This window comes from Cherax quadricarinatus, chromosome 5, assembly GCF_038502225.1.
Source record: "Cherax quadricarinatus isolate ZL_2023a chromosome 5, ASM3850222v1, whole genome shotgun sequence".
Lineage (NCBI taxonomy): Eukaryota > Metazoa > Arthropoda > Malacostraca > Decapoda > Parastacidae > Cherax > Cherax quadricarinatus.
This window is the reverse complement of record NC_091296.1, coordinates 5,089,876-5,104,462: the sequence shown is the minus strand read 5'-3', so window position 1 is coordinate 5,104,462 and position 14,587 is coordinate 5,089,876. Positions and strand designations below refer to the sequence as shown.

The 14,587-nt window shown below is 37.9% G+C and overlaps 1 protein-coding gene across 6 annotated transcripts in view; it reads right to left on the bottom strand.

Annotated features, from left to right (window-relative positions):
• Positions 1–643: 643 nt before the first annotated feature.
• LOC128684916 (uncharacterized) overlaps positions 644–14,587 on the bottom strand; it is a 173,807-nt gene continuing 159,863 nt past the window's right edge. For 5 of the 6 annotated variants that reach the window (XM_070099309.1, XM_070099290.1, XM_070099314.1 and 2 more), the window contains 5 exons: positions 14,044–14,247; positions 9,808–10,743; positions 8,338–8,589; positions 6,917–7,639; positions 644–2,350 (listed from right to left, as the gene is read on the bottom strand). In XM_070099309.1, coding sequence (XP_069955410.1) covers positions 2,222–2,350; positions 6,917–7,639; positions 8,338–8,589; positions 9,808–10,743; positions 14,044–14,247 — 2,244 coding nt within the window. In that variant the 3' untranslated portion in view covers positions 644–2,221. The remainder of the gene's footprint in view (positions 2,351–6,916; positions 7,640–8,337; positions 8,590–9,807; positions 10,744–14,043; positions 14,248–14,587) is intronic. The other variant, XM_070099310.1, reaches the window with a different exon arrangement.

The following is a 14,587-nucleotide window of genomic DNA, read 5'->3' as shown; positions in this document are numbered from 1 at the left end:
CAAAATGGCATAAACTAGTCTGGAGAAACTACAGATAGGGAAGATAAACAGGACAGCTGAAAAAGATGTCTAATAGTCATCATAAGAAGGTAAGGTAATGAGACAGGACTACAAATGTGCAGGCCACTGCACAATACTACAAGCGTTTAACATGCACGAAAGCAACTGCATGAAGAATCTAGCCGACTCCTGGATACAAATAAAAACATAATGATGAAATTAGAAGAGCATAAACACTTAGTCATATGACAGTGTATATATCATCGAAGGGAGGGAAGTGGACTGAGGACTCACAAAATGGTAATAATGCATTTGTAGAGAACTCTCAGAACCTATGGCATTCAAACTCATGGTGAGCTAGTTCCAAATCTACCAGGCCAGTGTGCTAACTTTCTAGCTCAGTATATTTCTTTACAAAAGGAAGGTTAGTATACACCCCATGGTCACACTGGGGCCAATTTTAACCTTCCTAGAATATACAATATACCTAGTTGGTTGAATCTTATTAGTCTAGCATTGTACAGTGGATAGAGAACTAACCTAATAGTTTTAACACTGGCTTGCTATGGGTTTGAATCTCATTTTTTCTGTGAGGATGACTGTGTAATAAAGTAAATACTGGGATGTATGGAGACTTTTGAGAGACTACAAGATAACAAAACATATATTGAATAAACTACAATTGGCAATGCTATTAACATCATCAAACATTGAGCTAATGACCCTAAGTTACACCAGTTCAATATTTTATACAGTATAGCTCTCATGTATTAAGCAGCAACAAATAAAATGTAATATTATTTATAAAATCACAGATGAGCATCACGAGGGTTGAGGAATGAGACACTTGTGCAACATTTGGCAATCTTCATTGAGGGAACATTTCACCAGCCAGTGGCCTCTTGAGTCCAGTACACAGAAGAATGTAGAATGGTGAAAGATGAGAAAGAGCTTGAAGTAATCAGTTTCTCAGTCTAGAGTCTATCAATCTTGAGATGATGAACTGAACACATCGAGTCCAGGCTGAGGGACTGATTACCTCATAATTCTCATCTTCATCATTCTTTTCTGCACTGGACTGAAGAAACCACTGGCTGGTGAAATGTTTCCTCAATGAAGATTCCCATATGTTGCACAAGCGTCTCATTCTTCAACGTGTCGGTTTTTCTAAACCACTTACATCACATGAAAAGGGTTGTCACAAACTTGCGAGACAGACCCATTCTAAACCACAGTAATATTGTATACAGCACAAACATATGATGCTGAGAATAATAATGGAGGCTAAACTCCAAATTGTAAATATGTTAATAACAAATAATATTTGATAAGACATGATGTCTACTTCACCTCTGTAGCAATCAGCAACGAATAATGTTGGCACCTTGCTACAAAATTATGATAGAAAACTCATGCATGCTAGCACACATGCAGAGGTAGGTATGTGCAAACTTAATTTCACTATGAACTACATAAGTGTCACAAGACTGACTTATTTAAATGATACTAAGTAATACAGTAAAATTTTGGCCAACCTTACCTACATTAGACAAGATTCACCTACATAATGTAAGTTAGTTTTGGTATAAATACATATTATTTATACACCGTGTTCATATCCTTGAATGTGTATCAGTGTACAAGTTAAAACTGTATTAAAATATTTAATACAGGGTAAAATATTAAATTACTGATGGATGGCACAAGTGGTGTCTTGGGAAGGCACTGGGTATTCTAATAAAATGGAAGAACAGTAAAACTGTGTGAAATGCATCACACTATTACTACGGCACTGGAATGTGTCACGTCACACCTATGACACTGGAATGTGTCACACCACTCCTACGACCCTGGAATGGCTACACTGGAATATGAAACATTGTTGGTTGGTTCAGGTGCACAATGAATATTTCTTTATAGTACAAAGTAGGTTTAGAACAGGCAGGTAAAGGTGACTGACAAGTATCCTGACATAATTTTATATTTGAAAACAAATGCAAACCCTTATGGGTAATACAGTATATAGTCATTTTTTATATAAAATTTCTGAATGCTAAATAAGCAAAACTTTTAATGCATAAGCACCCAAGCTTTGGAAATAGCAATTTCTGGCTTCAGGGTTGGAGTTCATTTATTCCCACTACATTCAGTTTCATTACTGTGCTATCAAATGTTGAATTGAATTATGTGCATTAACTAGCACTGCAGCCATGCTGAGTGCTCACTGTAATTTGTTAAGCAAGAGTTGCATCATGTCTTTAATATCAGCCATGTCCCTAGTTTGTCGCTGCAGCTGTTCCTGGAACACCTCTGTTTGATCCAATACCTGCTGCCGCACCAACTCAGCCACCTGCAAGAAAATTTTTTTTTTTTTTAACACATTGACCATCTCCCACAGCCATCTCCTGCCAAGGCAGGGTGACTCGATTAACCCTTAAACTGTCCAAACATAGATCTACGTTTGCTCCACTAGCGCTCTGAACATAGATTTACATTTTATTTTACATGCTTTCAAATGTAAAAAAAAACGTAGATCTACGTTTGGAGCACTAGCGGTGCAAACGTAGATCTATGTTTGGACAGTTTAAAGGTTAAAACACATTCACCATCATTTATTCAATCCTCATTTTTCCAGAAGTGGCTGACATCACAATCAATTACCCTCCAACTGCAACATCCCACCAAGGAAGGGGTGACCTAAAAAAAAAAAAAGGAATGCATTCACCATATTCATTCTTTGCTATCTTGACACCATTCCAGAAAAGAATGGACTTAAAGACTGCTCGCTAGCACAGGTAGTGAGTAGTGAGAACCTAGTACAGGTTGGCCATCACTAATCCAGCAATCAGTAATCCAGTACTAATTTCACCTAGCATAATTTCAAATTTCCAGGGCTGCCACACCAACTTCCTGCTACTGTTTGGTGATGCTACTAGCCGCATAAGTCATTCCAATTTCTTTTTTTACATTTACTGTTATAACCTGCTCACTTTTAGCCCTAGCCATGGTTCCAACAAATAAAAGAAATGCTTCTCATTGTGTAAGGCACATACACTGTGCATTATCCATAAACAATAAGGTGACTTTGAAGTCACTGTTGGTTGCCATGAGCTCAGCTTACTCAGATAAGCTGTGACCGATAAATTTGTCCAATATGTGTCCAACTGGCCAGTCTAATACACAGTCACGAATGGGTTGACATTATTTATACAATTATTACAATAGTGCAGCAGTCTACATAACAGCACATCTTCTGTTTTTTGTGTGAATAAAAATTCAAAACGGAAAGCAAGCATAATATAAGAGGGGTCTAGAGACATGACTAATGAACTGATAAAATGTTATTTTAGTGCCAGAAATGTCTGCAATGTTTATTCTAGACCCTTTTTTGAAATTAGCATCTCTTGAAGTTTGTGTGAAATTGGCCAAATTACGGATTTCTGATCACTTTATTGGGTAGTTGAAATAGGTAAATTGACAGTTTCTTGTACTCATTTGACAGAATAGAAGGAATACTAGCAAAATAACTATGAGTTCAGTAGACTGGAACAATGGAATGGGTCAAAAATAGGGCGTAAAGTGGGTGAAATTGCCGATGCGTCAATATCACCGTTGGGTTAAGTATATTTTAACCTAACCACTCAGTAATCCGGCACCCTACAGGTCCCGATGGTGCCAGATTAGTGGTGGTCAACCTGTAATTAAAGCCATCTCTCTTCATCTATTCCTTATTCTCTTACCATTTCTTACTCTTTTTCCACATCTTCCTGTTCTTTTCTCACTACTGTCTCCTCTTCTATTGAAAGTATGTTTGATTATACAATATATAATTTTGTTGTATCTTTTACAATTAACTTGTATGAAGATTCAAAATGCAATGAATAACCACACGTCATATCATAGTTTTCTTAATAAATTCCTAAAATGACTGCCATTCATAAATTAACATGACTGAGTTTACTCTTAACTAATGAGTGCGATGTTCATGGTAACAATTTTGAATTTTTCATATGGTCTAACAAAATGTTCTTCAGAAAACCACTGAAAGCTACAGAGGTCTTTCAGTTTAACCCTTTCACTGTCGGTCCCATAATATTACAGCTTGCAAGCCAGTGTTGGTCCCATAATACTACACTAAAATCCTAGCAGCTTCCAATCTTGTGGGAGATACCTGGTAGGCCTACATATGAGAAAATGGGTCTGAGTGGTCAGTGTGTGCAGTATAAAAAAAATCCTGCAGCATGCAGTGCTAGAGAAAAAAAATTGTGATCGTATTTTTTGTTTAAAACAGTGACTTTGTGGTGTATTTTCGTATGGTATTTATGGCTATATTCTTGTTTTCTTAGTCTCATTGGATAGAATGGAAGATATATTACAAAAAAAAGATGATTCTGAATGGTTTACAGATTAAAGTACCTTGAAATTGAGCTTAAAGTAGCGGAAATGTTCAATTTTTGCCGATGTTCAAGAGTAAACAAATCACATCAACTGGTGGGTCTAATATGCTTTCACAAATGCACTGATATTATTTATACCAGTTTTACAATAATGCAATGGTCTGCATAACAGTAAATCTTCTATTTTTTGTGTGAATAAAAATTAAAAAAGGAAAGCAAGCGAAATAAAAGAGGAGCCTGGAGACATGACTAATGAACTGAGAATATGTTATTTTAGTGATAGGAATGTTTGCATTGTTAATTCTAGACCCTATTTTGAAATTGGCCTTCTTTGAGTTTTGTATGAAATTGGCCAATCTACCAATTTCTGATCACTTTATTGAGTAGCTGAAATGGGTAAATGAGTGGTTTCTTGTACTCAATCGGTAGAACAAAAGGGGTTCTAGCAAAACAGCTGTGAGTTTGGTCGACTGGAACAATGGAATTGGCTGAAAATAGGGTTCAAAGTGGGAGAAATCACCGATGCGTAAATATCGCCGAGACTGCTAACTTCACGAGAGCGTAATTCCGTAAGTTTTCCATCAAATTGTGTACTTTTGGTTTCATTACCATCAGGAAAAGGTTCTCTATCATTTCATAAGAAAAAATAATTTTTTTTTTAAATTCTTCGACAATGAGAGCAAGTTTGCGAGCAGGGGTCTCAACAGTGAAAGGGTTAAATCATGGTGGGAAGGCAAGTCATGTGAATATCTAAGTCTTGCCATGTATAGTAGTATGTATATTATCCTTAAAAATAAATCTTATTTGAATTATAAGCTATATTTATATGGAGAGGGGTGGGATTAAATTATGGGGAATCAAATTCAAAATGGGAATTGACACAGTTACTTTTTGCTGATGATACTGTGCTTATGGGAGATTCTAAAGAAAAATTGCAAAGGTTAGTGGATGAGTTTGAGAATGTGTGTAAAGGTAGAAAGTTGAAAGTGAACATAGAAAAGAGTAAGGTGATGAGGGTATCAAATGAATTAGATAAAGAAAAACAGGATATCAAATTGGGGAGGAGGAGTATGGAAGAAGTGAATGTTTTCAGATACATGTACTTGGGAGTTGACGTGTCGGCGGATGGATTTATGAAGGATGAGGTTAATCATAGAATTGATGAGGAAAAAAAGGTGAGTGGTGCGTTGAGGTATATGTGGAGTCAAAAAACGTTATCTATGGAGGCAAAGAAGGGAATGTATGAAAGTATAGTAGTACCAACACTCTTATATGGATGTGAAGCTTGGGTGGTAAATGCAGCAGCGAGGAGACGGTTGGAGGCAGTGGAGATGTCCTGTCTAAGGGCAATGTGTGGTGTAAATATTATGCAGAAAATTCGGAGTGTGGAAATTAGGAGAAGGTGTGGAGTTAATAAAAGCATTAGTCAGAGGGCAGAAGAGGGGTTGTTGAGGTTGTTTGGTCATTTAGAGAGAATGGATCAAAGTAGAATGACATGGAAAGCATATAAATCTATAGGGGAAGGAAGGAGGGGTAGGGGTCGTCCTCGAAAGGGTTGGAAAGAGGGGGTAAAGGAGGTTTTGTGGGCGAGGGGCTTGGACTTCCAGCAAGCGTGCATGAGCGTGTTAGATAGGAATGAATGGAGACGAATGATACTTGGGACCTGACGATCTGTTGGAGTGTGAGCAGGGTAATATTTAGTGAAGGGATTCAGGGAAACCGGTTATTTTCATATAGTCGGACTTGAGTCCTGGAAATGGGAAGTACAATGCCTGCACTTTAAAGGAGGGGTTTGGGATATTGGCAGTTTGGAGGGATATGTTGTGTATCTTTATACGTATATGCTTCTAAACTGTTGTATTCTGAGCACCTCTGCAAAAGCAGTGATAATGTGTGTGTGTGTGGTGAAAGTGTTGAATGATGATGAAAGTATTTTCTTTTTGGGGATTTTCTTTCTTTTTTGGGTCACCCTGCCTCGGTGGGAGACGGCCGACTTGTTGAAAAAGAAAAAAAAAAAATTATGGTGTAGCCAATATAATGCAACACTTTAAAAAGAAAATTATTACAAAACTGAATTAAAACAATTCAATGTACAGGAAGGCCCTGCTTATACAACAGGTTAGGTTCTGGGCTACTGCCATAAAGTGAAAATACTGTAGCTGTAAAGTAAAACAGGTTTTTTTCACTTTCAAATGCATATAAAAGCCTGATAACATGTTTACACTATCATATATTAAATAAGCAACAGAGCTAGGCCTAAAAAATGAATATACAGTACACACATTACTTTCCTTAAAATATTTTTGTCCTTATCATGAGTGGTGAATACATTTATTGTAGGAAGTCTGGATAAATGAAGAATGGGTACATTTGAAAACTGCTGCATTAACAAAATGCTGTAAAGCAAAGTGCTGTAAAGCGGGCACACTTGTATACATGGGCATGTGGAAGGACAGGTTGCAGTATACCTTATTAAGGCTAATTGCTTGCCAGTATGTAAAGCATTAGCTATAACATACCTGGCCATTGATGTCAGAAGGTTGTATTGCATGAGATTCAGTGGTCCATGATGCAGTTGTTGAAGGTGGTGGTGATACTGGTAGCAGCTGAGGTGGTGGTAGTGCTGGCAGTGGTGGTGGTGGTTCTCCTCCCAGTTGGGCTTCTTGCCTCAACACATTTTGTGTTTGTATGTTGTTACGAACTAAATTCCGAGAGTCACCGGAGTAGCTTGAGGATTCTTGTGAGTGTGAGAGATGATAACACTGATCTTTTTCAATGGAAAAATAACTTGAGGTACCTGGTGAACTTGGAGTATTATCATTATCACATGCTTTCTGTGTCCCAGCCACTGTGCTAAAGAATTTCTCGAGTTTTACAGGAACACTTTTATTCTGAAGGGTTACATTATCACTGGAAGATGCTGCACTGCCTAAATTATGCTCAGAAAGTTCAGGAATGATTGTTGCATTGGGAAAATCACCTGAATGCTCAGCTTTATGGCTTTCTGAACTTAATGAAGCAGAGCTAATTTCTGGTGGATCTGGAGAAGTTGCACTATCCCTTAAGGAATTTTGAGGAGGTAAAGGTTTGACTGATTGACTAGAGAAATGACTGTGGGATGAAGGTGGATCATGGCCACTGATACTTTGAGCAGGTGGTTCTGGTGAAGTGCGTTGAGATGCCAGCGTCAGTGCCTCTAAGTCATGGCAAAGTTGTGATTGTTGCTGAAGCAGGATCATCATCTGCAATTGAAGATTTCTGTGTTTCAAATGTTTATGAAATAATGCAATAAGTTTATTAATTATTGGGACCAACACTGTATTATTACTATCACTGATTCTTACTACAGGCTAATCTATAAATCTGGTCACCTCAGGGCCAGAAGCTATAAGAATTATAGTTCCGAATTAGTAACTGACCTATTCAAAAAACTCTACATATCTTGACAAGATTGTCAAGATTGAAGGAATGAATAAATTGACTCCAGGCTGAGGAAGTGATTACCTCAAACTCCTCCTAATCTTCTTCTTTTCTCTGCACCGGACTGAAGAAGTCACTGGGTGGCAAAACATTTCCAGAATAAAGATACCCAAATGTTGCAGAAGTGTCTCATTTATCATGATATCAAATGTAGAAATAAACAGTTTTATTTAAGTTCTTTCTTAATGTCATCTGTCACTTTATCGTAGGTTATTTATGGCAGTGTTTCTAATACTTTTAATACTGTCTTCTTGTAACACTTTTTTTATTCTTTCTGGCAATTGTTTCTCATCCTATGAAAGTAGTAAACATTGTAAAGTAATGATACTTATGCTGCTGTCACAGCATTTAAACAGAAATTATTCAATTATTTAATCATGTTAATCTACACCACAACATTGCTCCGAGTTCTGCCGACACATGAATGAGTGAAGGAGTTGGTTGTGGCTGACATGCTCACCTGTGACACAACACTGCTGATGCATGACTGAGTGAAGGAGTTGGGTGTGGCCTCAGCCATGAGCTGCTCCATATATGTGACCTCAGCATGAATGGCAGCTCTGATGGCACGGATGTTGTAGAGCTGAAGGTACAAGTGTTGGGTTGTTGCAGGGCAAGTGGGTGTTTCAGCAGCAAGCGCATACAGCTGACGAGACAGTTGCTCCTGCTGCACCATCTGTTGTCGGTATGACTGCAGGATGCTCAACAACTCCTGTGAGTAAGCAACTCATTTAGAACCCTATCCATGTTTATTATATTCTACCTATATACTGTTGGCTACAAAATATTAAAAGACTTGTACTGAACTAGTAATTATGGTCTTGTAAAATTTATACTGTAGTATGATTAATGAACAGGTAACTCTCACATGGACAGTAAATAAAATATGAAGAAGAAAAGATCTGTATATTTCAACTAGAAATTTTCAACTATTACTGAATTTAAAAAAAGAAAAACTTTATGAAAGTGTTTCTTCTTTTCTGGGTCACCCTGCCTTGGTGGGAGACAGCCAGTCTGTTAAAAAAAAAAAAAAGTAAAATCTTGAACTTTGTTTGATGACATTCACTAACAAATAATTCTTACCAACTTTAACTTTTAGACTGTTATTGGTATAAACTCATTCATTACTGTATCTGCATAACCACACAAAATATAAAAATTTCTCAGGAAAAATTGGGTGTCACTATATCTTGAACACTATTGTCTTATTATTCTTTTCTGTTCTTTCCATGAGGATACTTTCTCATCCCAAGATTGTGGAGAACATGGTAATGATGAGAGTTCTTTATCACACATACTGAAACAGCCATAAAGCTGTTCCTCTTATGTCATTATGCATTATATATGTGTGTGTTACTAAAAGCAGTAAAGAATGTTCATACAGAACATGAAACTTAGGTTAGGGTATACAAGAGAGCAGGGGACCATTTTACAGTAAAAGTAGGCCTTAGACAGGGATGTGTGATACCACTATGGTTGTTCAATAAATTTATAAATGGGGTTGTGAAAGAAGTGAATGCTAGGGTATTGGTAAAAGGTGTGGCACTGAAAGTGTATGTGACTTGAGATTTCAGATAGAGGTGAGTACACTACCATATGAAGACTTACCTCTCCATTTCTACTTCTTGAGAAAGCTACTGGCACAAGCACACAAATATTTAATCATAGTTGGACAGGAGATAATGCACTACACTGATTTTAGTTTAATCTCAAAACTCAAATTCATAACCTTAACAGAACATGGCTTTACAATCCCTCCAGAGAATGGCTGCAGGAGTAGCGTGTTCTGGTATTAACAGATTGACCCTCTAACACTCCTTGTGCTGAACGACACTAAGGTAATATAATTCATGCTAAACATGAAGACGCGATTTGACATGTAAGCAATTTACATATTTCATGAGTTGCCTTATATGTGAAAGGAACTTACATGAGACTGAGCCGGTGGTTGACAGGGCTGGTGCATGTGATGACTGACTGCAGTTACTGGTCTTCGGTCATCTACGCTGGTCACACTAGGGAAGTGGGGGCTTGCCAAGCTGTTGCTGTTAGTAGGAGGGAATACATACTCACTAGTAGCAGGTTGTCTGTGGCTCAAAGAAATTGGTTGTAGTCCTACCAGCCAAGATGACTGGGGCAGCTGCTGAGGTTGTGGGTGTGATGACTTAGGTTGAGATGACTGCCGATGTAACATAGCAACGTTGTGAGGTTGTATTTCGGAAGCCTGACTGGAAGGTAAAGGTTCAGGGAGAGAATGTCGTCTGTGTCTTACTAGTTTGGGATCAGGAAGACCTAGCTGCGAAGATGTGTGTTGCTGTCTGTGGCGTGTCTCAGGATGATGATAATTAAATGTACTTGCAGGATCTGTATAGGAAGGGAGACACTGCATGCATGGTGATGTACGCTGTCCTTTAGAAGCAGCAGATGACTGTTCTAGCAAGTTTTGAAAACTGTATTCCTTGAAAGCTGAATTTTCTAGACTACGACTAGGATATAATAGGGGAGGGTTTGTATTGTGACTGAGACTAGATAATGAACAATCTGAACTGTGAGTGTGATGAATGCTGGGATGACTATTAGTGATGGAGGTTCCAGTCAAGGAATTCATGGTTACAGAGTGATCCACATGATGACTGGTGTCATGAATGCGACAGCCATGTGCAGGGACGACGCCATGGATGCAGCCACCTTGAGTACCACTGATGTGATCTCGACGGCTGGACATCGGGTCGAGACTCAGGGTGCGATGGCTCAGGTGGCCTTGAGAACTCTGACCAGGATGCAGAGCTAGAGTGCGGCTGAGTGGCGCGTGGCGGATGGTATCTGTGCTGCAGCCAGTCTCTCGACTCCACCACCATCCGTGACCCTGTGCACACACACCCACATACACAAGCATCACTACCTTTGTACACATGCATTGAACCTACATGAGGTAAAGGAAGCTACAAGCAATACAGGTTAGTATGATTTCTCTTTATCAGAAGTCATTTAATGTATAGTAGTATATTTATTACTGTAAACATAACACTGTCATGTAGTCAAAATTCCAAAAAAAAAAAATATACTGTCTAATTTCTACAAAACCTGAGTATATGGCATAATCTACATACTTTTATACATCAGGCACAATTTTGTTTATTATAACTTTATAAAGTATCATTCCAGTTGTTTATGTATTAATCAGTTAAATTATACACAAGCTACAGAAATTAAATCAAACAATATAACAAATATTATTCACTAATTAAAAAACTGCAATAAATAAAGCATAAAAAGCACCACTAGGGAGTAATGCAAGACTGGAATTTGTAAACTTGGCTGAAACTACAGCACATACATCAAGGGCTGCAAAAAAAAAAAAAAAAAAAAAAGGAGTGACGAGCCTTTGCCACAGGCAATGTTTCCTTCAGGATGAGCTTTGTCAAGTCATTTAAAACACAAACCAAAACTCAACAGCTTACACAAGACCCCACTGCAGCAGTAGTAGTAGTGGGGGGTGAGGAGCAAAGTTAAGCAAGGTAAGGAAAGAGTTGAGAGAAGTTATCATTATGACTGATAGCCAGGTCTCACCCAGGAGAAATGCTGCAAATGCATAATGTAGTGGAACAATAATAATGCCTATTGGTTCTTTTATATGTTGTGGAAGACCTAACATTTATCAAGGGACTCAGAGGAACATATTCACTGGAACTGAGTTTCAGAGGTGGGAAGTAAAGCACCTACATTCTGAAGGATGGGTTGGGATGTTGCTGCTTGAAGACTCATTGGAATTGTGATGTTTCACACTTATGTCAAGACAGCTAATGAATATGTAAGCAGGCTCCCTGTAGTATTTTGTATTTTCCGCCAAGGCATGACGTCTGTATTTTTGGGTTTGTGAGTCCCATTTCCCCCAGAGCTCAGAACACGTGTCCTTGATCTTTGGCTAATCCTTGTTCCATCCACAGCTCCCTTTTCCTTGGAACCAGGTCCTGGCTACCTCTACATTCTGTGTGGTGTAAATCCAAAGCCACTAAACAATTAGAAGTCAGCCATGCCTTTCCTGTATCTGTTCAGGTATCTAACTTGTCAGCTACCAAGATAATCATTCCTGCAACATGGAACCCAACACTGGTAACAACAAATGAATGGTGGTAAATGTGTTTACTTCTTTGGGTTACCTGACCTTGGTGGGAAACAGCAAATGTGGTATAAAAAATGGAAAACACCATTTCCTCATCTGCCTGTCCCACTTTGCTCCAAGAAAAAAAATTATAAGTTATTAGTTTTGGTGTACATGAATAAACCTAAACTCATCATGAGCAAAACACTGTATATGTGTAGTAAAGGCAGGTCTAGGCATGGGGCTTCACTTTACATTACCTACAACATTAAAAAGCAAGAAGCATGGAAACTTTGTCTCTACATACTACTCATCATTCCCAGATACGAAACCAAAGCTTACCAAGATACAACCCAGGCCTGCGGCTAACTACACCATTTCCGGTCTACAAGAACTCCAATGCACACTTAAGGATCCTCACATTGTAACTTAGTAATTTACAGTATAATACGTTTATGCTGGGCTGAAGTGGAAAGGTATAGGAATAAAGCATTACTATACTAACGTTGTAAAATACGCTGTGAGCTGATAATCTTACAGTTTTTAATATTATCAACTCATCTATAGTTTATTATAGCTTACTTCTCCAAGTTGAATAAAAAATCAAATAAATTTTTTTTCACCTGATACAGCCTACTTCAATTCAGAGAAACCAGGATGGTTAAAAAAAAAAGGCTATGTAATTCTGGAAATACAGGAGATGTAACACTAACTTGGTCATTTGTTATAAGGAAAAACATGAAACAGACAGATAAACTCGTGCAGATTTTTCCAAGAGGAACAAATGTAATCCATGATTAGCTAAGTCAAAAGGAATGAATGAAACTATGCGACACTTGCTATGGAAAAAATGTTAAACTATGGGCAGCTTATCCAAGAGAACTAGAATAGGTGAAAAAGTAACTACAGTTCCCACGTAAGATGAAAAGTGAGTAAAAACTAATGGAATCTTATATAAACAAAAGAAAAGTTACAATATGGTACTGAGAGAACCAACAGTGAAACTATGGTAGCTATGATCAATTCAGGAGTATAGTATAAGAAACAGAAACTACCAGCCTTGTCATATCTATTTTTGAATCCGTGTGTGTGTATGAAGCTGCATAATGATAATAGTGTAGCCAATACATTGAAATTTTGCTCAGCATTGTTTTAATTTTAATGGGACAATAACATACTGGGGAGCAATGGGCTAGTAACCCCTTTTCCTGTGTACATTACTAAATTTACTAAGAGAAACTTTTGTTTTTCTTTTTGGGCCACCTGCTTTGGTGGGATACGGCCAGTGCATTGAAAGAAAGAAATAATATAATACATAATACAATGTAATGTGAATTTTCTCAATTAATTTTTGTTTTCTCACTTTTCCGTGTTGCTGTAGTATGCTTCATTCTTAAGAGAAACTAGACTTGCCAACAAGTCTGGCAGAAAGACAGTACTGCATATGCAAGTCTTTCTTTACATATGAAGTTTTGATCTAAACAGAGCTTTACTGAATTTGTTAAGAGGAATGCAGTCTATAAATAAAGCTCTGCTAAGAAAGTAGTTTTTCTACTATACCTTATTCTCTGCTTGGTATATAAGTAACCCCTAAGTCACAATACACTGAGTCAGATTCCCTAAAATCATAACTACACCCATTGTTTGGAAGTGTGTGAAATATGTCAACAAGTACCTATATTCCCACCACAGAATATATATGTACTGGTGAACCATGCATGACTCCAGCCCAATGACTGAACTGTAATACCTCAACAACACCAACTAATGAAAAACAATAACTAAGAAAGTATTTTTGGTCTTTCTCCTTCATTAGAATATATCTATGTCTTCCATTAGAATACATCGTTGCCTTTCATTAGAGCACATCCATGTCTTACATCAGAATACATCCATGAATATTTCATTAATTTGAGAGTATTCATCAGAGGGAAAACTTTGCAGATATAAAATATGCATATAAATGTACCTATCTGTAAACCATTCATTCATATGTACCCAAGGTATTTTGTCAATAAAGTATGATTTAAAAATTAAACTAAAAAGGGCACAAACAATTCTTACAGTGGAGTGAGCTGCACTGGCTGAGGGAGGGACAGCTGACACAGAGGGAGGGTGCATGGACGGTCCCCTGGCATCCCCATCCACTGCATCTCCCTCCATGAAACCTGAAGAGTCAGACTGGGCACTCCCTGACCGGCAGAGGTGTCCACTTGCACCCAGCCTCCCGCCATCATCCTGTGAGCCCTCATGACTTCCAAACCGTGCCTGGTACATTACCAAGAATAGCTATTAAAGTTAGAGCTTTTACCATTGATAAGACTTATTCCTTAAACAAGTTAATCTAATACGAAACATGACCACAGCTTAACACCACCTCATATGGCATGGTGATCTTCTCAAAATGCATTAAAATTATTATTAAGATGCCCAGAGTTTTGCCAGATAACAATAACAATGTAGGAGAACAACAGGCAAGAAACAAACAAATTAATCTCTCTTTTGGCTACTGATTCTGGAAATAAAAACAACAGCTTCTCTTCCAGAGGGACTGACCTAAGTAGACACTTCCCACAGACTCAAACCAATATTGATAATGAGAGCATCT